Source organism: Triplophysa rosa, linkage group LG2 (genome assembly GCF_024868665.1).
Source record: "Triplophysa rosa linkage group LG2, Trosa_1v2, whole genome shotgun sequence".
Classification (NCBI taxonomy): domain Eukaryota; kingdom Metazoa; phylum Chordata; class Actinopteri; order Cypriniformes; family Nemacheilidae; genus Triplophysa; species Triplophysa rosa.
In genome coordinates, this window is record NC_079891.1 from 32,164,216 (window position 1) to 32,191,438 (window position 27,223).

Here is a 27,223-nt window from a genome sequence, read left to right on the forward strand (position 1 = left end):
CTTTGGCAAGGCTGTTAAAGATGTATGTGTGTACACAATACACATTAAGAGTGTTAACCCTAAACCCACATTAATACATCATCTATTTATTTAGACTATGACTCAGCCAAGAAGTCAACCATTCAATGTCAGCTAATATGTAGACAACAACTATGCAAAAACGCACAGACAGGTAAAATACAGCATAAATAAATGTGTAGAGCAAAGAAATTCATGTATCATGATTACTGTATTATTGACAATCCCATAAGTTGTTGAAATACAAAAGCAGTAAAAACACAAACCGCACGTTACGTCAAAATCAATTTTAATATGGAAAACAAGAATGACAACGCAAGCTCAAAGTGAACAAGTCTTTCTCAGTCCCCAATATATTACTATACAGTATCTACTCTGTTTATGCAACGTACATAAAGGACACACGGATAGATATAAGGTTTAAAGGATTGTAACAGAATGCTAACTTATAAAAACACTCATGAAACCACGCACGGTATTGTTCATTCACGCGTTCATGCATTCTTGGTCTCTGTATATGTGTGAAAAGCAAACTCTGATCAGTCTTAACAGAAATTGCCTTAGGCTCACTGCAGCAAAGGTTTCTGGGAGACTTAAGAGTTTTAGTGGTTGGCCTTAATGAACCTATTCATCAGACATCCAGCAATGAACCTTTCAACAGCCAAATAATAAAACATTTAAGACCATTTCTAAAATACGGTAAACAATCTACGGAAAGGAATGCTTGTAAGAAATATTAGATTATAGTTATACATTAGTCCATCAAACCATTTTAAGACTTGACAAGACGTCAAATAAGAGCGATTTCTTGGTGCAACACTCTTTCACAAACATTTGTTACAAGACATACAAGTTTTATACAACATAAAAGTGGGTAAAAATATAGAGAAAATGTGCTTAGAGTAATTTTAATTTTGCAGACATCATCCCCAAATTCATGTGCCTTCTATAGAGATCAAAAATATAACTGGATCTCTTTCAATGTACTTTCAGGGTTCAATACAAGTCAAACTCTACAGACACTGTGGCACAATGTTAACCATAAAGTCCCTTTAAAAAAGGCACAAATAAACAGTGTAACAGTAACTTTTGTATTTTTGTAAATAATGTTAAAATGTTCATATCTTTTTAGTTGTTGCTTTTTTTGTTTTCATGTTAAAGCAATAGTTCACCCAAAAATTCTTTACATTTGCTCACCCTCAGATTGTTCCAAACCTGTATACATTTCTTTGTTCTGCTAAAGGAAGATATTTGTAAGATATTCAGTAACCGAGCAGATCTCTGAAATGATTTTTTTAATATATTTTTTTATTTTCTCCTGTAAAGCTGCTTTGGAACAATGCGCATTGTGAAAAGCGCTATATAAATAAAATTGAATTACAAATATCTTCCTTGGTGTTTAGAAGAACAAAGACATTTATACAGGTTTGGAACAATCTGAGGGTGAGTAAAGTATGACAGAATTTTCATTTTTGGGTGAACTACACCTTTAACTTAATTTTAAGCAATTATGTTATGCCTTTGTCATTTAATTAACGATTTATTTATTTTCAGCTTGGTTTTTTAACATACTACCCACCACTAATCCACATAATTCCATTGAGATAAATCCAATTTATTTTCTATATTATACCACACATTGAACATGCATTGAACCCGGGACATTGGCTTATTATAAATTGGGAAATAGGAAACAGTGCATTCAACTGCACATCAGTCCACCGTTGACTCTAGAACCCTCTCCTTTCTCCTTTGAAAGGGTTTTTAATGTAACTATTACAGTAGTTCTGCTAGACCCAGGCAGGGAAAGTCTCTAACCCGGCTATATCCGAAGAACCTGTAGAAGCATTCATATTCAGAAAGCAAAACAACACTTCTTATCATACTATCCACATACTCAGAACAATAAGACATAATATCTCCAGTGTGGGGGTAAATAACGAACAAAAACAAGACAAAAACGAAAAAAAAATTAGAAAACGACAGCAGACAGCAGTGCTTAACAATACACAACCACAGTTCTGACAAACACAACATTCATCCAGTTGCTTTTATATGCCTCGATTATAAAGTAGGCTAAAGAGTCACTGTTCTTTTGTAAAATAAAAAACAACAACAAAGAGAACATTTATGATCAAAAGAAGAAAAGGATTGGACAAGAATAAAAAGTAAAAAAAAAACATCTCAAGTGTCTATGGATTGGAAAAGCTCTTTGAGTCCCAATGGAGATGTGAATGCCTTTCATGAAGTGTAAATTTCCAGATCTCCACTGGATACCTAACGCTCCGATGATGCTACATTGTGGCTATAATGTTCCCGCTCTACTTCACTGACCGTCTGCAGGAAGAGCATCCATTCCTGACGTATCGTCAGCTTACCCCCAGGTTGATTGTGTAGAGCAGGTGTCAGTCATAAGGGGGGAGCAAAAGTTCGCAGGGTCTGGTACAAACTTTGAAAGGAGGGTCGGTCGGCAATGTCTCGACTCCAGCAACGCATCATGACCTCAAACAGAAATGATGGACAGAGCGGAGGCGCGGAGAGACAAATCTAAACATAGGGGAGAGAGAAATAGACACTTAAAATGAGTTAATGATAACAAAAAGTAGAAGTTCTGAATACATTTTACGTAAAGCATTATGCCATGTAATCTTTTTAAATCAACTCACAAAATCGTATCAGTTTAACCTCTTTTGCGAGACTTTTCACTACACGATTATTGTGGCCAAAATAATCACAATAATATTATTACAATATATTTTATTGTTATTACTATAAATAAAATTGAAAATAAAAAAATAATATATAAAAATAAAAGATTTTAATCAAATTCATCTTTAATAAAAAAAAATTGGGGGGCGCAATGAATCACACAAATTCACTGTTAAGGAAAACTTTTAAATGGGTGCAACCACTGATCATAAATGACTGGATTGCTCATGACGTCATTACACTGAAGCTACCGCGCCGCCATGTTGGTATGCCCAAACGTTCTATTGAATTAATAGGGAGTTATCACATATTAATGATAAAAGTCTCACAATACATTGTTACAATGCAAGTGTCTTAAGCATGTAAATGGTTAATTATTAAAAGTCGGGAATTTTCCCGTCTTATTAGATATAGAGTGAGTTACATTCATTTTTGATACAGTAGCGCACATATCAGATCAGCAGACTAACGAGACGCCTCAACATATGACAAATGTGCTTAATCTGAAATCTAAATACAGACAGTCTGTATATGTTCTTTAAGTCATGAAGCTTTATTTCTAAACATTGACAAGTGCCATTACAACAGTGTGCAATACACACTTACCTAGATACTTTGATTTCTATACGTCGCTATTCTGCCCAAAATATACAAACACTGGAAAACTAAAAACTTATCGCACGCCTAATAAGATGAAAAACAGGTTATTTTAGATCGCCATTTTGACTGTAAGTCAATAGCGCTCTCTATCAGTTGGGCATACCAAGATGGCTACGCGATCGCTTCCGGTGGCTTCACCTCCTGCCATTAGTTTAGCGTTCTAGGCGCAATCCAGTCATTTATATAGATCACCAACTACAACGTTAAACTGTCAACCAGGAGTGCGTTTCCCGAACAACGACATAACTCGCTGGTTAACCACCACAGTACGATGCATAGTTGGGGAAATTAACGATTACGACTGTTTCCCGAAACCGTAGTAACTCTGTCGGAGATCAATTGTTTGAACCAAGTTGGTTCAGCAGTCTAGTTGATGACGTCACACAGGTGGTGGAGTAATGACGTCTACTAATAAATACGTTCAGATCGAATGAATGTCAAATTCTTGCTGTAAATAACATACATTGCATTTAAGGACTACTTTTGTTATCCTATTTTTGTTATCGGTTGTTTTATTTCTCGATACTTAATTCATTTATAAGTGGCCTCCTACGTCATTCCACCCAGGGATTCCCCAGGGTCCTAGAGCACGCAGGTCATGCGCATGCGCACTTTAAAAAAACAGCGCTTCTATTTTCTTGACAAACTAAAAGATATAATTGAATTTGTATATATTTAGAATGATGGATAGCTGAATGAGCTGCAAAACTGCGCATTCGGTGGGGGCAGACACCGGCGTTCTGACTGACAACCCGGAAGCGCAACTCTGTGTTTACAAGAAGATGCACGATGTATATAAGCTGATCTTCGCAAAATGTCTTTTGATTTCGATATTGAGGAAGACTTGCACTTTCTTTGCCCAACCGAATACGCATGCGTCGAAGTGCTCTCGTGAACGTGCACCATAGACTGACATGACAGAGGAGAATACTGTATATCGATTGAAGTCGTTATTTTGGTTTGTTTTTCCGCACATAAAGCATTCTCGTCGCTTCAAAAAAAATTCAATTGAGCCACTATGAACGGAGGGACCAATTTAACGATGTCTTTTGTACTTTTCTGGACCTTGACAACAACTATAACCATTATGTCTATGAGGAGGCCTGGAAATCTCTCGGATATCACCTAAATATCTTTATTCGTGCTCCGAAGAAATGTTCTCAAAACACGTTTAACGTCATGTGGGTGAGTAAAAAAAATCACACAAATTTGATTTTGGGATAAACTTACCCTTTAAATCGTTGAACTATGCTGGAACGACGGAACTTGCAGCCATAGTTGGCTAACGATGCTTTTGGGAAATGCACCACAGACTGACACTTGATATTTGCAAAATGATTATAGGTGCAGTAGTGACACAATATCCATAATCACAGTTATGATTGACGTTTATAAGTTACTTATCACGTTTAATGTCAATGCCGGTATATGGGACACTCCTACTTCACTAATAATGTGACCCACTTTTTCAGATTATGTTTGATAAAGAAAATAAAAGCAATGGGGTATATGCATATGGCCAGCCAGCTAAACCACTTCCGTTCTCATTGAGGTCATTTTTCATCAAGTGATAATGATGTATTTAGTAAGAAAACGTTCAAATTTCAGCGAACCGACAACACTATGGCTGAACATCGCTATCTGCCTTTGTGATCTAGCCTCGAGTAAGTGCAAAAGTTTAATTAGCCTTTATTCATATTTGTGGATGTGGGTTAAAACGGATAGCCTGAAGTGCTTCTTCTTTTTGGTTGTCGATGTATGACGTAATGTTTGGATAATTTGACTCACGTCGTTGACTGTAATCCTATGTGCATCTTGAAGCGACCAAGTGAAAAACGCCATTGTTTCCTATGGATGCTACGTGCGCCGGATGTAACAGAGCTGGCTGAGATTTTAGCGGACATACAGTACGTCATCGCTACCCCATTGTGCCCCCTGCCCAAGCTGACTTTGGTGTGTGTATACCTGTCTTCCCTGGTTTCGGAAGAACTCTCCTGTGTTTTCAATGACCTGCTCATCAGACAGAAGACTGTAGGGCTGCTCCTTACAGAGAGTGAAGATCTCCCAAAGAGTTACCCCGAATGCCCAAACGTCGCTGGCTGTTGTGAACTTACCCTAAAACATGATGCATTGACAAAGAAAGCCATTTTAAACTCATGTTTCTAACTCGCAATACTAAATCTAGCAACAAAACAAACAAGCTCTCCAATATACCCCACCCAACTTTCTGTTTAAATACGAAGAATTTTACTGTATACTTATTTATTGCATCCAATACATATACAAATAAATGTGAAAATAAAACTATCCAGTCTCTCTCACCAGCAGGATGCTCTCCCAGGCCATCCAGCGTATAGGCAGTACAGCACGACCTTGTATACGATAGTAATCGCTACTGTACAGGTTTCTGCTCATGCCAAAGTCAGAGATCTTTATGGTGAGGTGGCGGTCCAGGAGACAGTTCCGTGTGGCAAGATCACGATGCACAAAGTTCAGAGAAGCCAAATACTTCATGCCAGATGAGATCTGTACCGACATGTGCAACAGATCTGCTATGCTGAAGAGGCACAAAAATAAAACGCTTTCGGAATGGGAATATGCAAGGGGGACGGGACAGAATCAAGACTGACTCGTCGGAATCAGACACTGAAAATACACTTGATATTCCAACCTGATTCAATCTCAAATTGATCTGTTACTGTATTCTGAATTCGAAAACAAGATGTTTGTAGGATTCCCAAAATCTGCCCTGAGTTTAACCTTATCATTTTAAACCAGTCCCGTTTTCCATCATATCTACGGAGCTGATTTGAAACTGTAAGGTTAACGTGAAGAATTTAAAGGTTAGGAATGTTACGCTCGAATTTGACCTGCACGATAAGGATATTGACCCCAGTGTGGAGATGAAAGTGTATAAATGTCAGAGGCGTACATTACGACAGACACACCTGACAGACGGAATGTTGTTGGCATGTGTAAGTGTGCTCTCGATCTCTCTCTGCGACAGGAACATGTTGAGATCTCCGTTCTCCATGTACTCCGTTACCATGCACAGCGGATCCGAACTCACGCACACGCACAGCAGCTGAATGATGTTGGGGTTGTTCAGACGTGACATGATCTTGATCTCCTTCAGGAAGTCATTCCTAATGGGTGAAGAAGGTTTAAGGTCATTGACATTGACAGTATATCAGCGAACACAAATATGCAAGATCTAAAATCCTTCGAGGTTAATGACCTGCCTGAACGTTACACGTGTCCCATATTGGATATTTAGAAACTACTTTCAATTTGTACTTACAGGTAGTACGATATCAGGTTTGCACTACACGGTTACTGTGGCAAAAATAATCCTCGGTAACATAATATTGCGTGTTGGACACAAAATAATTTTTGTGGTGCTGATATTATCACGATACGGGCTTTTTGTGGTTTTAAAAAAAGAAGTAAATGATGCTATCCGTCAAATGTATCTTTCATTTAGTCTTTGTGTTTTGTCTTTTATTTATTTTATGCACAGAATAACTCACGGTAATGATATTATCGCAATATCTATTGAAAGGGCAATAACCGTTTAGTTTAATACCACGGTTATCGCCAATAACAGGATATTGTGACACACCTACTTACAGGATTATGGCAGATAAAATCCACCACACAATCGTAATTTTAAAAGTGGGAAACTTTCCACATTTGGGAAAAGTCAAAACATGGCAGAAGCTATTATTGATCCTAATCAATTTTTTATGGTAATGTCAATCGTACACAATTGCTTGTCCACATTTTTTTAATACCTGGCATTGCTGGTGGCGTCCGATCTAAGCTGTTTAACTGCTACCAGCGCCGGCCTGCCATCCTGCTCGGGTAACGGGGCGCCTTCTCCCAAAAATTCTGCCAAACCCTCGGCCTCACACAAGTGCACCTGGAAACGGCAAAGACACAGAACCTTAAGGCATTTCTTGAATGACTTTGAACTACCATGCACACACATATGAATATTATATATAATCTTGACAACATTTTTCAAAACAGTCTGTAAAAAGTAACAAATCAAGTATGTACAAACGCCAACAAAACACATAGCAACAAAAAACCCCAAATCCTCCCGCTGTGGTTTGTAGTGGGCGGCTTGCAATTTTCTCTCCCACTGCGTGTCATCCAGACTCACCTCCCCGAACTGGCCTTCTCCCAGTTTCTCTCTAAACAGCAGGCGCTCTCGAGGGAACTCGGCCACAGAAATGTCCTTCCGCGTGAGGGAGTCGACAGTGAGCGCCGGAACGGCGTACATATTGCTCCCGGTGACCCCCTGAAGGCTTATGATGTCTGTTTCAGCGTAATGGGGCACACTGCTCTGAAAACTCTGATGGGGGGTGCACAGGGTAACATCGGGCTCGGCGTACCCTCCACCGCAGGCTGAAGAGAGAGAGAGAGAGACAACAATGACTTTTGGTTGGCTGTCATTGTAAAAAGAACCCCGATATGTTCCTCTGTATCAATTACTGATATAGTTGTGGTGTGAACTCTGCATTTCTCTTACATTCAGAATGATCTTTAAAACAATGTCTTGTAAATGGTCTCTTTTTTTTCAGCAAGTAAACAAATCTCAGCCTCTAATGCTTTGGCAATACGAATGTACAACTACTGTATGTCACACTAACTACAGTTACTGAAAACTGAGAGAGAGAGAGAGAAAGAGCGAGCGCGAGAGAGAGAGAGAGAGAGAGAGAGAGAGAGAGAGCGAGAGAGAGAAAGAGCGAGAGAGAAAGAGAGAGAGAGAGAGAGAGAGAGAGAGAGAGAGAGAGAGAGAGAGAGAGAGAGAGAGAGAGAGAGAGAGAGAGAGAAATCAAGAACAGAGCAAAAACAGGTGTCTGGGTGTAAGAGAAAAGGAAACATCTAGCTTTGGATCTTACCCTAACTGAATCCTCAGATCAGACGGAGTTCACATACAGCATCTGTACTGTCAAAGCTAAAGAAAGCAGGACTACAGAGTGAAAGAAAGGAAAAGAATTGACAGGCAGCATGCAAAATGATTTACAAGGAATCAATGATGATTCACGTTAAACATGCGAAAGAGAGAAAAATTATTTGAAAGGAAAATGAAAATTCTCTCATAATTTACTGTTCGATAAATTAATTCAGATAAATTAATCTGTCACCAAACTTAGTTTTTAGAATAAATCTGAATTTTGTATTACAGTGTTGTCAGTTTATCTTCTAATACGGGACATCCACACACAGAACATCACAAAAGTAATCCAAACGACTCCAATAGCTTAATATGTTTATTATGTACATTTAATTTAAAACACTTGTTGCGTTAGAAAGCGTCGCATTGCGAGCGTATTTAGCAGAAACCAAAACGAATGCATACAGTTTCAGTGATAAATTCTTATATGGTGGCACATAGATATACATCTGGGATGGAATGAGGTCGAGTAACCGTTGAGAGAATTTTCATTTTTTGATCAACTATTTCTTTGAAAGAAGAAAGAGGTCCGTTTCACAAAGTATATGAGGGGCAGAGATGCTCAGTCTACATTCTAACAGGCGTTGTTCTAACCCCAGTACGATGATCACACAGCAGAGCGCTTCAAACAGTATGATGTATTGAATGGGGAGAGCTATTTGTGTGGCACATAAAGAGCTTTTCACGTTAATCACTGATATTCATGGGGCTCCCGTTTGATTAGGATGCCACGTCAAAATGTTGCTGCCTAGATAGTAGACTATGTAGTCAGTAAAGCAGCCACTAGGGTTTAAAACAGAGTGTGTGTGTGTGTGTGTACCAGAAGACTCTGCGCTTTGGGACAGCTCTGGGAGTTTGTTTCTGAGCGCAGCGGGGTCCTGATACTGGGGATCCAGCAGGAAGATCCTCTCATAGGGAGGGTCGAGTGACACGCGGGGGGGAACCGGAGGGGTCTGCAGCATTATAGTGTCGCTGCTAGAAGACAGACGCACTGTTACCTCCTCCTCCAAAATACGTCTCGGAGCCTGAGCGAGAAAGGCTTGACTGTAATGACTGCTGGTAATGTTTCTGAACGGCACGATGCTTCTGATCGATCAAGTATAAGCTGAAGGCTGGCTAGTGAGTTAAAACAAGCACACGTACCTTCTCCAGGACTTTACACACGTATTGGCACCACAAAATCAAGATGATGATGACCACCAATAAAAGAATAATAGTCACCAGACAGCCAATCAGAATCGATGTACTGCCCTCTTCAGGGGAGCCTGTCTTTGGTGTCGTCTTGATGTCTGAACAAAGACAGAGGGTCCCATTTTTTATTTTGTTTATGTATTTTGCAGATGCTTTTATCCAAAGTGACTTGCAATGCATTCAAGGTGTACCAGTACATAATAAACAATTATTCAATGAATTATTCATTTTAAAATGTCTATTCATTTTATTCACTCTTTACCTATTTTTTGTGTAGTACTTTCTAGTTTGCTGTTAACTTCATACGAGGGCGGGGTAAACACTGGGGGCTTCTGGGTAGGAAGCACATTGGTGGCTGCAATGCAAAAGAATTGAATTCAAATGAAACCACCTTAAATATGCATTTATCGGTCTAAACATGTACAGACAATAAACAAGAAGAGGATTTGGAAATATGAGATGGAGAGGAATGAGCTACATTGTATTAACATGTTGAAAGTGTGTCAAAGTGGAAATAAAAAAATTGGAAATAATAATAATAGGAAAAGCGCTTTTGAATGATTTTCACTTGAGGGATGGCAGTGGAAGGGAAGGCTCGTTCATATTTCGTACCAGACTGGAACGAGATCTCGCTGAACAACATCCAAGTGTCAGCAAAGTAGAACCGGCAGCGTAGAGCCGTGGCTGATCTGTGCTTCAATGGAACCGTCACGTAACGAGCGCTCGGGTTCCGGTCGTCCACGACGGTGTGAAACTCCACCGCCTCTGGTTCCCACTCAGAGATGAGGTGCACTTTAAACACGCAGGATACGGACGCAAAGATCTTCACACCCCGAGAGAACATGTTATTACTGTGAACCTGTTAAAAAGAATAAAATAAGAGATAAACAGAATTGTAGTCATTCATTTATTTAAAGGGATAGTTCATCCCAAAATAAAAATTCTTTATTTGCCCTCATGCTTGAAGGACTTATTTCTCTCTGCAGAACACAAAAGATATTTCGAAGAACATTGGTTGCCATTGACTTCCATTGTATGGGAACAAAACCAATGAGGCATTTCTCAAAATATCTTCTTTTGTTTCCACATATACAGGTTTTGAATGACACGAGGGTGAATAAATGACAGAATTTAGATTTGAACACAACACCAGTTTTTCACTCTCACCTTCATTGAGGTGAAGTTTCTTTGTCTGTCGAACTCAAACTCCATCTCCACGTATCCAGGTCCCAAACTGTCGTTCCTCCAACCCACATAGTCATTTCCGGGCCACAGTCTGTATTGCCTCCACTGTATGAAATCATCCTGACCAATCACGCCATCCGTCAGCTGACCCAGCCCTCCGGACAGCTTCCTGTGGGACCAGCGCAAGACAGGAAGCACTCAGCTTTTGGTGAGGAGTGATTCGCATTCATTCGAGAACTTAAAGACAATCATGATTGTTCTGCTATAGAATGACCCCAAAACCACCGCGATCTCGGGGTTGGCAGCTGGTTTTGGAAAGTTGGGAAAAGAAGGATGTGGAACCAATGTGAAGCACCAGATAACCTTCAAACTGTGTGCAAAGTTTATTTTTTTTAAAAGGTCAGTTCACCCAAAAGCGAATATTCGGTCATCAGGTAGAAATCCTGAAGACTGAGTGAGTGGTTTTCATCAACAAAAGCGTAGCGATGTGATGGCTTTACTTACAAAAACGCCCGAAACAAACACCACAAAAAGTGGTGAAAGTCAAAAATAATTTGTGCACTACAAAATTTTGAATCAAGAACAGAGCAAAAAATAAATCACAATTTACTTTAAGCCACACAATCCGTAATGCCCCTCTATCGCCATCTCTGTTCAAATGTAAAATTGCAGGTTGCGTTTTTATCTTTACATATATTGAAGTCAAATGACGTAAAACTGACAATTCCCACAAAATTTTACAGGACAGCTCAACTTGAAAATCATTATAATATCCTTAACGTTGCGAATTGAGGCATGAACGCAGATTTTTATGTACTTAATTCCAACATTTTGTTTATTTTACGTATTTCAGCTTCGAGATCTTTTTCTTCCTTAGCGCTCAAATCTCTCATTCATGAAAGATTTTTAATAAAAATAGACTTCACAAAGCTTCAAAAGGTTTGGATAACCAAACGTGAGCTATGTGTCCTATATTTATGGTGCTTAAAGGGACGGTTCATCCAAAAATGAAGAATCTGTCATCATTTACTCACCCTCAGGTTGTTTCAAACCTGTATACATTTCTGTGTTCCAATGAACACAGAGAAAGATATTGGAAGAATGTTAGCAATTTTCAGTTCTGGGACATCATCCACTACCATAGTAGGAACAATAATGAGATATTTTGAAGAATTTAGGAAAACAAAGAGTTCTCGGGCAACTTTGACTGACAAATTTTCATTCTTTTCTAAACCAACTCTTTAAAGCTACACATAACATTCAGCGCTGTATAAATCACCTGCGTTTTAGGGCACCGTCGTACGTGGAGTCGTTAAGTGGCATATTGGGATATCCCGGAGCCATCATGGTTTGACCCTCCGGAGAGCTGTAGGCTGTCAGGCCATCTGCACACCAGGAGAGAGAGAGAGACAAACTTTAATAAGTTTTAGCTGTAGAATGTCATTACTCATTTCTCTTGGCTCGTGTTTAAGGCACTCGAGTAACTGAGGTCAAATGAAATAAAGCTGCAGCAAATCAGACACCAGGGGGTCGATCTACATAAACTACAGCTGTTCTCGTGTGAAGCTCTGAGCTCCTTCACCGACTGCCAAAATGCTCCGCTTCAGTCTGTAACCCATAAGAAAGAACAAAACTGAATTTGCATGATCTGTCCGAGCTCAAGTTTAAAATCTAGTGCAAATTTGTGCATGTTTGTCTACACTGTTCAAACAAGAATCATAATTTGACCTGGAATGGCTATAAATGGTACCACAAATCCTGTAGTTATATGGAGATTTGCTACTAGTTTTCTAAGCAACTGTACTAATTTGACTTGTAGGTTGTGAACAATGGAGTTAATGATTTAGGTGAAAAACTGGAAACTAGCACATCCAGTGACCTCATCCTGAAGTCAATAGGTTATTTTGAATGGGTTTTTGCAACCTGATCTCACGGGAATTCGTAACTATTTTACGAGGCGGCTTATTCGTATGAATTCATACGTTGTGAATTGTGCAAAACCGTGCGATGACTAAAAACAGGCAATTCTGAAACCCCACCCCTAACTGGCACAAAAGCAAATCGTAATAAAATGTACGAATGCGATTGTACGAATTCATACAAATACGCCAAAATTAGCCACATCGTAAAATAGTTACGTTTTTGCTGTGATTTTGTGTTGGTTTTTGGTCTAAATAAAAAAAGATTCTTATGCCAAAACATTTTTTGTGTTTATGTGTCATGAAAAATGCGGTTGCTAACAAGAATTGCCATCGCAAATTAAAAAAAAATATTAATGCAACATGGGCATAATTCCGCAAAAAGGTGTGTGAAGACACATTAGTAAACATGTTTTTATGAAAGTTTGAGTTGTTCGAAGCTTGGCGGAGGTGCCATTGATTTTTATTTCTATAGCCTAAGATTGGCTTTTCGTATTCAGGCTTCAAAATTCATGAAAGTTGTGTTAAACATCATAAACTGAACTGAAAACGTCTAGCTACTAAATAACAACGTCCCTGCAACCACCCTAGCCTTTGCACTGTTCACTACCTAAAATGTAAAGTGTGAAATGACTTACCCTGCCAGAGACATCCGAACAGCTCCACTCTCATACACACCGTGTGTACAGCATCAGTGACAGGGATCAGACGCAGGAAACGAGTGATGATGGGAGGATGAAGATCTCGTACCACAGAGTCGTACGTGTTTACATTTCCCATTATAATCTGTAAGGCAAAATGACATTACTCGTATTAATGCTGTATGACTCTTAATAAACCTGCCAGGACAAGTTCAAGTTCACCCCAAAATCAAAAGAAATCATGTCTAAACCTAGTAAATAAAAAATGTAAACGGTCTCTTTACCCAGATTTAAAACAGTAAGCTTACAATAATGACTAAGAAGTTGAGCATTTTACAGAACATTCATTTTTACAGAACTTCACACTGATAAAAATATTTATGATCACATCGTCTTTTGTACCTCACTGCCAAAACGATTTCTCCAGGGTATCCAGCGGTGCCCGTCACGACTGTACTCCAGGCGGTACTTGCGTGCATACTCGTTGCCGGAATTCCGTGCGTAACGACCTTGCGTAGCAACCACGGTGAGGAAGATGAGCTGACGAAGGTCGAGTTGAAGATACTGAACATCTGAGGGCTGCAGTTGACCAGCAGGACACCAGGCACCATCTCCCTCCTCTCTGTTCAACCTGAACAACAAACGTAATAATCCTTTAAAGGGGTCATATGGCGAACACGTGTTTTTCTGTGTCTTTGGTGTGTTATAAGTTGCCCATGCATGTATTAGACACGTATTAAAATTGCAAAAATGAAAGTGTGGGAACAAAAGATGCATTCCATCTAAAAGCGAATGCTCACCCAGACCTGCCTGAAACGCCTCGTGTAGCCACACCCCCACAAATCTACGTCAGTTCGTGGTCTGATTTGACTAAGACCGCCCAAATGTATACGCAAGTAAGATGGGCGTACCTGTCAGTACAATTGCTTTGGAACCTGACGTTCCAAATATGGTAAGAGGCGTCACATTTCCGTCACATGCTTGCAGTATTCGACCAATCACTACGCACTGGTTAACTGGCCAATCATAGCACACCTCGCTTTTCAGAGCAATGAGTTTTGTAAATAATCTGTCGCGTTTCAGAGAGGCGGAGCAAAGAGACGTTACAAACATGCATGGTATGTGGAAAATACAGTGTTTTTGAACCTTAAATCGTGTATACACATTGCATTACATCTAAAAAAATTATATTTGTTTTAGGCGTGTCACATGACCCCTTTAATAATCCAAAAATATTTAAGTATTTAAGTAAAAGAGTGTACACTTAAAGCTACGAGAGGTGCTTCGCTTAAGGTGCAGGATTCGAACTGAGAACCGTCATATCTATGTTACCTTGCATATTGAGGTCCAGTGGTTTCATACCACTGGCTGGAGGCAGTGATGTCATCGTTTTGGATCCTCCCATCCTCCATACCAAGAGGATATCGACATTGAGCTGCGGAGAGCAAAGAAGAACACAATGAGATACATCAACACAAGCACAACAGCTAGACCGAGTCAAATATCAATACGGATTATACCAGCCGATAAAACTAAATATAATATTAGAAAGTAAAAGATGCCAAATTACAGTCAAGAGAGTCTCTCTGAAGTTGCTGGATTGTATAATATTTTACATTATTTCATATCATTTCACATTTCAACTGTCTCAATGTCCATCGGCTCACTTTATTCTCATCATTGCAGTATTTATTGTTGTGCTTTGAATAAGTATGTGGACTTAGAAAAGAAGCATACTGAGATATGGGGCATCAATTAAAAATTATTGTAAAGAATTTTTACATATTAGGTACCTATAAATCTGGCACGTATAAGTGCGTGTGTGTGCTCATGTTACCTGGGTCTGTCTGGGCATTGACCTTAGTTTGTAAGGCCAGCAGCAGATAGAGCAGCATAATGAGACGTCAGAGCCTGCCAACAGACCACAGTACAGACTACATCTCTGCAAAAAAGAAAAAGAGAGAGAGAGTAAAATATTTCTATTTCAATTATTCAGGAGTGGCCAAAAAATATATTAGACATTTAATTATGCATTAATGTCATTACATTATATCCATCCAAGTTTAACTTATTCGCAGGAAAGACAACACAAGCATCCTTTCAGAGCAGGGTGAGTATACTACCAAGTGTGTGAATTTTCGGTAGGTCCTTTGCATTAAATACTACATTAAGTTTAAAGTGCAGAAACTGAGATACTTAGTACACAATGCAAAGCCATCAGCTTGACCTTCCATTTAGAGTGTTACAAAACAGACGTAATGTCAGTCAACTATGATTTCTTAGTGTTTCATTCATGCACAACCATTACATTACTAAGCAGTTGGCAGTTTACACTTTGTTTACACTGTATTTGTTTAGCAGTCAGCTGTTGCACTCAATGTTACGAAATACACAATCAAATTTCATCATTTTTGCAGATGCTACTTGGTTTGATATTTTATTATATACTGCAATGACATTCATAATTTATAGAGTTCAAGTGTGGCTCAGGTGTCCAAATACTTTTGAAGGCACAATTGACCTCATGACACCACTGTGTACGAGATAGAAATCCTCAGGGTTTTTTAAGTCCTATGAAAACCCACAGGCCACATTAGCATCACTGCTATGCTAACTATGCAAACTATGCCAGAGCAGATGTGGTCGAGGAATCACTGACAATTCTGTCCCATTCCAGGGCTCTAGACTCATTTTTCCCACTGGTCGCACTGGTGCAACCCACTTTCTCAGTTGGTCGCACCAACTTACAATTTGGTCGCACCCTTTTTTTATAGTAATCATAAAGACCTTGCATAATGACCTCAGTTGATGAATCGTTCTGTTAATGTTGTCACTCTGTCTTTTAAAATAGTCGGCTATAGACCGCTTCATATTTGCGCTTTAACACTTGCGAGCCCAATAAATCCAAAATAAACGCTAAGAAACTTTGTATTTGTTATTTTATACAGTTGTTATTATTTAGTTTTATATTCAAGTTATAAATTGGCAATGAAATGATCTAACACAAATATAACCTGTCACTCTTCACAATCCTCCTTTATTGCCACCTTTGCAAAAAGAAACTAAAATTATTTAAAACATAAAATTAAATCAATTTAGCTAGCTCAAAACTCAAAAGTAACTCAGAACTAAATTATTATATATGTACTTAACTACACATTCTTTAAATACTTAATCTTACTAACCAATCTTGTTAAATGGTCTAAGCACGCTTGTGTTCTGATGTGTTTTGAGTGACTGATTTGATGGGTTTCAACAAAATGAATCGGTTCAAATGAGTCATTACATCGCGAATCGGACATTAGCGGACATTGACGCACTGTTTGATTTTCACAGCTGTTAGGACATAGCAAAAGATAGAAGTTAACAAGGAAAACACTTCAGTGGATAGGATTTTTCGTTTATGTCAGCTGCATGTGCGGAACACTTGTCAGGGAAGAAAAGGCAACATGTTTATGAGAACATTCACACCCAGCTGCAATTCAGGTAAAAATATTCTCCGAATGCACCACGTGAACATGCATTCTGTCTTCCAACCTTGCTCTTGATTAAAGTGTGAGGGAGAGAGACAGTTCAGAAACCGACATGTTCGACTTCAATAAGCGCTGCGCAGAAAGATCGGAATATGACATCAATGTACCGTTTAGATTGGAGACAAACTCTACTCGCTCTTTCCTGCACTAATCACAAGCGCGTCATTCACTACTCATAAATCACATTGAATGTTCAAATAAATCTTTGGCGGAGCAAGAATTAGTTTTACGCACTTACACCAATGCGACCCTGTTAAACTTTACCTCGCACGTTATAAAAAAACGATCACATTTTGGTCGCAGTCTAGAGCCCTGCATTCAGAATAAAATTCTCACTAGTTGCAAATAAAACAACCACTTTTTGAAATACACAGTGTAACTGACACTAAAGATGAATGCTATTATATTTATGTATACGCTCTGTTGTGCCAATTATTTCTATACAAAAAGATTCACAGTACATACAATACAAAAACACTACAATAAACACCCCAGTAGGCTAAACGGAATTACTGATGCATGATGAGTTGTTCATCATTTTATTTTTGTAATAGCTAAAAGCAGGTTTTTTTGTTCATTTCTAACCACTAAAATGGATTAAATAAACATTGTTTAACATGAATTCTGTGACTTAAATTAAGGCCCTTTACCAGAAAGAGGCATAACATAAAACAAGACATACAAATGGATAATGGTACTCATTTTTACCAAACAGTGCAGCATTTATAGTCTGTTAATCTGTAATATCGTACACACAGAATTTCACATTAGTGGTTGTCATATATCTGCAAGAAACAGAGAACATCCCACTCTCACACACATCCAGACATATTCAGAAGGTTGCTATCCATTCCAAAACCTCTGGATAAAATCTAAACCTTCAAAATTCTTGCACTATATCATTAGTGGTGTTTGCTAGCAAGCATCTATTATTATTATTATTGCTCATACGCTCAGGGATTTAAACAAACCCATAACATTAACATTAAGTATTAAATTCACCAAATTCACAGTTTGTGTGGTGTGTGGTGTGCGGCTTGAGCAGAGGTGGGTTGTATGTTTTCTATACAATTCCCCTATAATTACATTATAGACACCGAGTTAATACATCTAACTACCACAATACAACATAGCAACACCCTAGTAACCATGCACAACATCATGGCATGTGAGGATCCACAGAAAATGTCAAAATCTGACACTTTTCTAAATGGATGTAAGCATCATTGAACTGCCGAGGCTCTGGGGCCCCTTTGACACCAGCAAGTTTCATCACTGGAAAGAGTGAGATCAAAATAAGAGTTGTTGTTAGTAAGGACAGCGTGCAGTTCATGTGTTAGCTTGAGTGTTTTTTACTGTGGAGGGTCTCTTTCCCCAAACCTCAGACCACAGGAATGTGTCTGATTTCATGAGTGTATCACGCCACATCCATTTCTCCAGAGACAATTACACACACACCGTCATCATCGGCCATTTACTGTACAAGTTTATCGAGTTCACTTGTTTTCATTAGACAACACAGAAGAGTAAGATTTATGTGGGGTATCAGCGCGGCATTCTTTATTCCTGAATAATGTCTTATGGCCATGTCTGATTTATATAATATTAAGATTTGTTCTTGGAACATTCGTGGCCTCCAAAAACCTGCCAAGAGGACGGCAGTATTATCATTTTTGAAAAAGGAAAATGTCTCCATTGCGTTTCTCCAGGATACTCATCTGGAGGACAAGGACAATGCTAAATTGCAGAGGAGCTGGGTGGGGCACGTTTTTGCTACTTCATATTCTTCTTTCAGTAGGGGTGTAGCCATTCTGATTAGTAAAAAGCTGGCATTTAGGCCTCTTGATTGTGTTAAAGACAGCCAGGGCCGGTATATAATTGTTAAAGGAATACTTGCAGGAAAAGAGGTTACATTTATGAATTTATACTGTCCCCCAGCCTACTCCCCTGATTTTCTCTCCAAGGCTCTTGCAGTTTTTATGGAACGGGCTTGGGGGACTCTTTTGTGGGAGGAGATTTTAATTGTCACCTTAATCCCTCTCTTGATAAACTTCCATCTGACATTTCTCCCCCTTCTAAGCAAGCGAGGGCGCTTACTAATATTTGTCATGATATTGAATATTCTGATGTGTGGAGGCAGCTTCACCCTACTGATTCAGAGTTCACCTTTTTTTCGGCCCCTCATAAAAGCTATACCAGAATTGATTACATTTTCATCCCCTCCTCAAAAATGTCTCTTGCTTTATCATGTTCTATAGGCAACATTGTGTTATCAGACCACGCCCCCCTTTATTTGGTATATTCTCTTGCTGAGGACAGGGCATTGTCACGGTGCTGGAGATTTCAACCTTATCTTCTCAAAGACAACAAGTTTATCTCCTACTTTACTTCAGAATTTAAGATTTTTTACTCTATCAACTCATCATCCACAGATAGTCCCTCTGTCCTCTGGGAGACATGTAAAATATACTCTCGTGGACTGATTTTGTCTTTTGTTGTGTCCAAAAGACGTGAGAAAAACGAACAGCGTAAACTTCTTGAATCTCGACTAGCGGAATTGGAGAAAAATCACATATCTAACCCGGGTCCTGATTTGCTCAAGGAACTGTTACACACACGGGCTGCATTGAATACTTTTCTGATTCAGGACTCTGAACAATCCCTTAAATTTGCCAGGCAGAAACTATATGAGTTTGGGGATAAACCTGGAAGATATCTTGCTAGTCTCGTCAAGAAGAGGGCAGATTCTCAAAATATAGTCTCTATTACTGACTCTAATGGTGTTAGATTGTTCGATACCAGAACCATTAATAAACACTTTGCATCACTTTATTCCAATTTATACAGTGCCGAACAGCCTGATGATGCCCTGGCCCTTATGCGTCAGTTTTTTGCAGATTTGAGGCTCCCCAAAGCTACAGATGATCAAAAATTACAACTAAATGCCCCAATTACCAGAGAAGAAGCGCTATTTGCTTTGAAATCTATGCCGTCCGGTAAGGCCCCAGGGCCAGATGGATTTGGATGTGAGTTCTATAAGGAGTTTAGTGGTATTCTTTTAGACCCTCTGCTGTCTATGCTCAATCATTCATTTGAAAATGGGATCCTTCCTCAAACTCTTAGGGAGGCCAACATCTCTCTCATTCTTAAAGAAGGAAAATGCCCGGATAGCTGCGCCTCATACAGGCCAATAGCTCTACTTAACTCTGACCAAAAACTGCTCTCAAAAGTTTTGGCCTTACGTCTAGAGAAGGTTCTGCCCCATATTGTCAAGGAGGACCAAACTGGTTTTGTCAAGGGCCGAAACTCCAGTGATAATATGAGGAGGCTCCTTAACATCATCCAAATAACCCAGAGCTGCAAGGACCCGGCCCTCGTGCTGTCTCTCGACGCCGAGAAGGCATTCGATCGGGTCGAGTGGTCGTATCTGTTCTATGCTCTGGAGGAATTCGGCCTGGGTGATAATTTTGTGAATTGGATTAGGGTTCTGTATAATACTCCGATGGCGGCGGTTCTGACTAATGGGCTGAGATCCGACAACTTCCCCCTCCACCGCGGGAATAGGCAGGGCGACCCCCTTAGTCCCCTGCTCTTTGATATCGCTATCGAGCCGCTGGCCCAGGCAGTAAGACAAAACACTTTAATTTCTGGTATCTTCGTTGGTGAAAGGGAACATAAAATTACTTTATACGCGGATGACATTTTGATACATTTGTCGCGACCCCAAACTTCTGTTCCCTGCCTGATTAAGGTAATTTCATCATTCAGCGTCTTTTCGGGATATAAAATTAATTTTGCAAAATCCGAGGCTATGCCCCTGGGGTCATTAACATGTGTTCCAGATATAGCTGAGCCCTTCCCGTTCCGCTGGTCTCCCACCGGTTTCATTTACTTAGGAGTGCATGTTACACCCACCTTTGGTCAGATGTTTAAGTCCAACTTCCCCCCCCTCTTGGATGCTATAAGGGCAGACTTAGACCGCTGGGCCCCTCTCCCTCTTTCCTGGCTAGGTAGGATTGCTCTCATAAAAATGAACGTCCTGCCTAGACTGCTATACCCACTGCTAATGATTCCTATCTTATTATCCAGCAAGGTTATTAAGGTGCTAGAAGGCTGGCTAACCTCCTTCATTTGGAATAAAAGGAAGCCCCGTCTTAAGATGACAAAACTTCAAATGGCAAGTTGTGATGGAGGGTTAGATGTACCAAATCTCAGATTTTACCAACTGGAATCGCACTTGCGGATGATTGCAAGCTGGCGCAACTGTGATCCAGCCTCGATTTGGCATGATATTGAATCCTCTCAGTCGAAGTGTCCCTTGCTGAATTTACTGTTTTTGAATAATCCTGATTCTGTTAAAAAACGTTGCTCTAACCCTATTACTCTCAGTACCATTAGAGCATGGAAATCCATTCGCTCTATAGAAGGCCGGGCTCAGTTATCATCTCCTCTCACTCCCGTTCTTGATAACCCGGACTTCCTGCCAGGCTGTAAGGACCAGGGCTTTAAAGTGTGGAGCACCCAAGGGCTGAATAAAATAGGCGATCTATTCAATGGCCAGATTTTACTATCCTTTCAGCAGTTGCAACAGCAATTTGGTTTATTTAATCAAGGTGACTTCTACAGATATTTACAAATGAGAGACAACACAGTCAAGAGTACAGCTCATCTCAATGGCACCATCAGATGGGTCGCACACGGGTCAGATGGGCCACGCTTACCGCGGTGAAGCAGTTTCGATCTGTATTTTTGTTGTTTTTTGCTTTCAGAACATCTGCAGATGGAAATACCCTAAGGCCTATAGTGTGATTTAAAACAAACGAAACATCTTTCAAGCCCACTTACATGTTTTAGGAACCAACCTAAACATTCCTTGAGTGCCAAAGTGTCTGAAAAGTGCTGTTGTGTGAGGGCATAGGCAAACAAATATGTGTTGGTGGTTGTTTGGGGTGAGTGACTAAAGGAACCAGAAGGAGAGAGAGAATAAAGGGATGGAGGTTTCAGATGGTTTATGTAACGTCTGGCTCATATAGGCCTGTCCAGTACCGAGATTCCAGCCGTCTTGCTCATCTTTCTAAGGGACCTCATGTGACCAACCGAGAAAAAAACAGCAGAGCAGCAAAACACTAACAGACCCATTACAAACAATGCAGTGCTAAAAATCCCGCTAGCATGACATCCAGCATTGCTTTAAAGTTGAGTAAAGTTGGTCTTTTATAGCTTCATTGAGTTCTTAACTTTGTCTAAGCTGTTTCTTAAAATTATTTGGGAGAGAAGAGAACTGACATACAGTCCGTAAGTATAGAAGTTTAACATTAATGTGAATAGTATAGCTAAAACACATACATTTACATGTGTGTATACATTTTTATATACAGTTTATATAATATAAAAATATATATTTTTTTATATATTATTCTTAAAATTATACATGTGTGTGTATTTATATATACTAGTTATTATACACAGCACACACACACATATATTATGTAAACAAAAACTTTTATTTTGCATAAAATTAGTGGCGAATAATCCCTTGACAGCCCTAAATTATAATTTAACACACAATGGTGAAACCTAGTTTAATTTTTGATTTTAAATTGTGAATTTCAGCCTTTCTATTTAATCTCATCATTGTCAGAAGAAATAAATAAGATTAAGAGATCTCGTCCGTCCAATTCTTAAAAGAGTTAACAAAACGTGTTGCTCAAGAAAAAAAATGGAATATTCAACAACATCCTGAACACGCTATGTGATATTGAAGTTTGCAAAATCGATTTAAATTATATTGAAATACAAATATATAAATGGAAATGATATGAAAATACATGTCCTTTATGGGAAAAGAAAGCATCACGACAACAGCCATGTTTAAATACAAATCTATTAGTGTTATCGCTAACCATTGCGATATGCATACAGGTGGGTGTGTGCAACATTTGAATCATTATGATATTTTGTGCAGCTATACTCTAAAAAAGTTCCAAGTCATATCCGATCCAGGCAGGTTCAAGATTCTAAAATTCCAAAATTCCATACTCTTACAACTTGCAAGTACATGCATGCATGCAGACAAACATGCGAAACTCAGCAAACATGCAGGAGCGTGTTTGCTCAACCGAGTTAAACAGCAGGAGAAATGTGAACCCGTGTTATTCACCATCATCTACACAACACGTCGTCCTCCCACAAACACAAACACACACACACAAACACACAGCTTTTTCTCACATTCCTTCAATTTGGTTTCTGCATTGACTTCCCTCAGTGACTAATGTTGAGAATTCCTGCCAAACATCTCACATTATGCAACACATTAAACAATGCGCATGACAAAAGCATGAGAGCAACTGGCATCTCACCAGAGAGATACTGTAGAGCTAAAAGACCAAGAAATTCAGAGCCAGAACCATCATAAATGTCATAAATAATCTGATCCAACAACCAGCTATTCAGGTATAAAATACCTTCAAGTGTACATAAACACACCACACAAGAGGAATATCCAAACAAAATGTTTCAATGACAACCCTTTTTTGGCAACTACTTCAACGGTTTACGCCAAGATCTTATTCAAACTGCTTGAAAGAGTAAATGAGAAATGTGACATTGCCGCATTATACTGTAGACAATTAAGCTCCCTCCTCCACCTGGAAAGCATACAAATCATTCCTGAATTTAATAAAACACACTACTGATCTGAACAGTCATTTGTTCTACGTTCTAGCACTTATCAGGTCTGAAAACAGCTGCGAACCCCTGCATAGGCATTCCTTTGGTAAACTCCAGATAACTTATCACCATAGCAAAGAATCTGCAGCACAGTTTCTCACGTTTCAGAGAACAGCCATCAATTCTAATAAATCAAAGGAAAGTTGGTTTTCATCCCATGCTCGAATGTTTCAGCACAAATATGCAAACAGCACAGTTTCAGATGATATTTTGTCCACACTGGTATTTACACTACAAAGCTTTTGGCAAACCGAGCTAAAAGCGAAAAGAGCTTGGAGGTCACATCGGCAAAACAGCTCTAGCTAAGAAATTCGTTTTTTGTACTGCATTTCGTTTTCATGCAATTAACATTTTATCGTACTTTCTCCGCAAGTTTGAGCACATTTATGAGCATTTATGCTAAAGGCATTTTTCATTAGTTAGGCACCATCTGACCTCTGCTCTGGCACACAACACTTGTTGCATCACAGCAGGAAGAAGAACAGCCCGTAAGGCAAATAATATACAAATAATATAAAAACATGGTGGAGGAAATAGCAGCAATATTATGTGACATTCGAATATTAAACTCGGCTGAGATTCAACAGGTGCCACACCAAGTGATGCGCCCAACTCTGGAATATTGAGTGATATTATTTTACTTTAGCTAAACAAATGTCATGAACAATTTCAGGTCATTTTGTATACATTGTACTGCTATTTCAAATAGACAACAGATTGCACCTAACCTCAACTTTAACAACATACAGAAAAGACAGTGTATTAAGTGAATTCGTGCATGATTTTTTTTGTTTATCTGTTTAATATAGTTTTGTATATATCCTAACACACCATTACGGTCATATTCGATATATATGTTTGCTAGATTGTGTTTGCTACCTCTAGCATGTTCTTACATCCAAATGCAACTCCATAAAACTTTTATAAAACTCAAAAAGCATTTTTGAGATAGTCTAAGCAACTGTGTGCCTATAGCTCATTTGTCCACCACGATTGAAGACTTCAGAGGACCTGTTGGGAGGGGCTTTAGTAATGCTTTTTTCTAATAATCTTATGTCTTTGTACGATTCACATACAAACTAGCCACCTCGTGAAATAGTTACGAATTCCCGCGAGATCAGGTTGGGGTTTTTTAGGGAAAGAATGTAGTCAATGAAGCCATTTGAAAGCTCTAGAAATGGTCCTGGCTAGTGAACTAGAAAGGTAACTGGGAAGTTTTTGCTTGTAAATGTTTGTAGTGGACTACTGTGACCAATCTTTGTGACCAACACTCCCAACATTCCCATTTCTTATTTGCTAAAAGTTTAACTCCACCTTTGCTGGTGGTTACTATTGCTCATGTAATTGTGAAGATGAAAACTGCTGTTGGTGTGAACGCTGCTTAAGGAGACAGTTCAACCAAAAATATGTCATTCACTTGATTGACTCTTTTTCAATAATAACGAAAATATTTGGAGATAGTAGTTTTGGATCCATATGATGGAAGTCAATAGGGGTCCATGTTGTTTGGTTACCGACATTCTTCAAAATATCTTCTTTTGTGTTTTGCAGAAGAAAGTCATACAGGTTTGAAATGACAAGAGTGTGAGTAAACGATGACAGATTTTCATTTTTGGGTGAACTTTCCCTTTAAAAGTCTCCATTCAAAATTTAAGAACTGAAGTTATTCTTGCAACTCAATTTGAATAATTTCTCTGATTTCAATAAACTAATCCACCAATTCAACCCTCAGAAAAATGGCCCATTGTACAAATGCAGAAACCATGCTTTTGGATTAATTATCATTTGTGTATTTTAACACAAATACCCTTGTATGGTTACTATAGTAAAGTAAAACCATGGTTAATTTTCCCACACTTCTTCTATAATAAAACCATTGTTAGTGTTTGTAAAAGATGCCGTCAGCAATCGATGAAACCTGCAGCATAAAAATGATTGTCATGTTTTTACAACATGGAGTAAAATACAGTGCAAGCTTGAGGTCTGTAAAAGGCCTCGCGCTCACATCTGGTTACAGATGTGCACGAGAACGCGCGCTGCCGTATCATTTCGAGGAACGAGCGCGCGGCGCGAGAACTGCCGCCGGTGAGCTCGTGCAGAAACCGTAACATAAAACACTATTTAACAGCGTTTGTACGTTAATAAAGTCATTATTGCATGATCAATTACTGATGACAACGTCATATCAGCAACTACTAGTAAAACAGTTAAACCAGTAACAACGCGGCCTAATGTATAAAACATGACAAATGCAAACACACACAAACTTATAAAGTCAGAAACGATCGCCTCAAGACAGCAGAGCTAAACAAGGCAAGCAGCACAAAACACATTGCCATGCTAAAAATAAAATCCTTCCCCATATCAAATACAGCAGTTCATGTATATCAAACATTTCAAAATAATCGACAACAAAGCTAAGATGACGGTGTAAACACAAAAGTTGACGAAACAAAGTTTAAACATCCACGAAACGTTTTGTTGAGAGTCAACAGGCATCAGTGTTTCTCAATCGCAACAAAGAAGCCAAAAAATCAACAACTTCAGTCTTGTCTTTCAAACTTTTTATCTTTTGCTTTAAGCAGATCGAGTACCTGTTTTTAGGTTCCTGGCGATTGTTTAGTCCCACATTCGAAGGTCAACGCGCCATTACAGATGCTGTAGCATTGTGAAAAAGAGTTTATGCTCTTATAAGATGTTACAATGCATCGGAAGATCTGCCGCACAGCTCGAAAAAAAAAACCCCGTTCAATGTGATTTTTACATCACATCCCTCTTCCGGCCACTTGGAGAAGGAAAGCAATCTATGCAACACTGAACAGACTGAAAATAAAACTGATTATCATCATCGGGCTATTCTTACCATCATCTTCATTATTAAAAATATGAACGAATTCATCATGTAATTTATTAGTGTTATTCTACATTAACATGACCAAATTATAAACCACCTTGTAGGCTGTAACAGGAAAGTTCAGCATGTCATCTCTATAATATCAAAAGAAAAAACTCCACAAGTCTACAAACTAATCGGAGGGCCTTAGGAATTTACTACACTCTTTAAAATGCTAAAGAACAACTACTTTAAGTTCTCCAAAGAACCTTATATAGTTCCTTTTCTACTACAAAGAACCTAATTCTTTATTGAACCATACAGCCTAACAAATCATATTTTGGGAAATTTTTAGGAGTGCAGTAATGTAGTATATTTTGTGGTCTGTATTGATTCAGAAGATTTGAAATAAATGATCAGTCTCCTCCCCAGTCCATCATCACATGAACAGATGGTAAAGCAGATACATGTTCACATCAATGTCCACAATTATTATTGCTTTATGAATCACAGTAAGCTTGTAAAAGGTGATCCCAAAGTATTATGTCTATATAATATTATGTCAATTTTAATCTGAAGCATTGTGTGAGCTCTCTACTGACACAAGATACAGTATAATGCAAATGAATTCAATAAAGTATTATTGTATTCTTGGGCACCTTTGAACATCCACAGCTCACCTTTAAGACTTTTTTTATTTTTTATTGATCTGTTTTCCTACAAAAAACATACTTTAAAGAGTTAAAATAGTTGTCAAGGCATTCTTTTTTGTTGACATAGTTTATCAACAGTTTTACATACATCGTTCAAATATTTTTTCTTTTTAACTAAATCTA

At 38.8% G+C, this 27,223-nt stretch overlaps 1 protein-coding gene across 1 annotated transcript; it reads right to left on the reverse strand.

The window, feature by feature from the left end:
- Window positions 1-290: 290 nt before the first annotated feature.
- Window positions 291-26,290, reverse strand: ddr2l (discoidin domain receptor family, member 2, like). The gene is made up of 17 exons (XM_057322622.1): window positions 26,149-26,290; window positions 15,127-15,231; window positions 14,622-14,724; window positions 13,692-13,920; window positions 13,287-13,434; window positions 12,009-12,114; window positions 10,712-10,898; window positions 10,157-10,403; window positions 9,807-9,899; window positions 9,497-9,642; window positions 9,174-9,378; window positions 7,556-7,800; window positions 7,182-7,309; window positions 6,336-6,533; window positions 5,710-5,944; window positions 5,353-5,502; window positions 291-2,565 (listed from the first exon to the last, which is right to left on the reverse strand). Exons 2-17 carry the CDS (start codon window positions 15,182-15,184, stop codon window positions 2,428-2,430), a joined length of 2,616 nt encoding a protein of 871 aa, XP_057178605.1. The 5' UTR covers window positions 15,185-15,231; window positions 26,149-26,290; the 3' UTR covers window positions 291-2,427.
- Between the last annotated feature and the right edge of the window lie 933 nt (window positions 26,291-27,223).

Bases quoted from the DNA above. Each gene is read 5' to 3' on its own strand.
- ddr2l (XM_057322622.1), bottom strand. From the start codon at position 15,184: ATGCTGCTCTATCTGCTGCTGGCCTTACAAACTAAGGTCAATGCCCAG. The intron at 10,404-10,711 runs GTGAGAGTGAAA...TCTTTTTAACAG, and splicing joins GAAACTTCACCTCAATGAAG to GTTCACAGTAATAACATGTT. The intron at 9,900-10,156 runs GTACGAAATATG...TTTGCATTGCAG, and splicing joins CGAGATCTCGTTCCAGTCTG to CCACCAATGTGCTTCCTACC.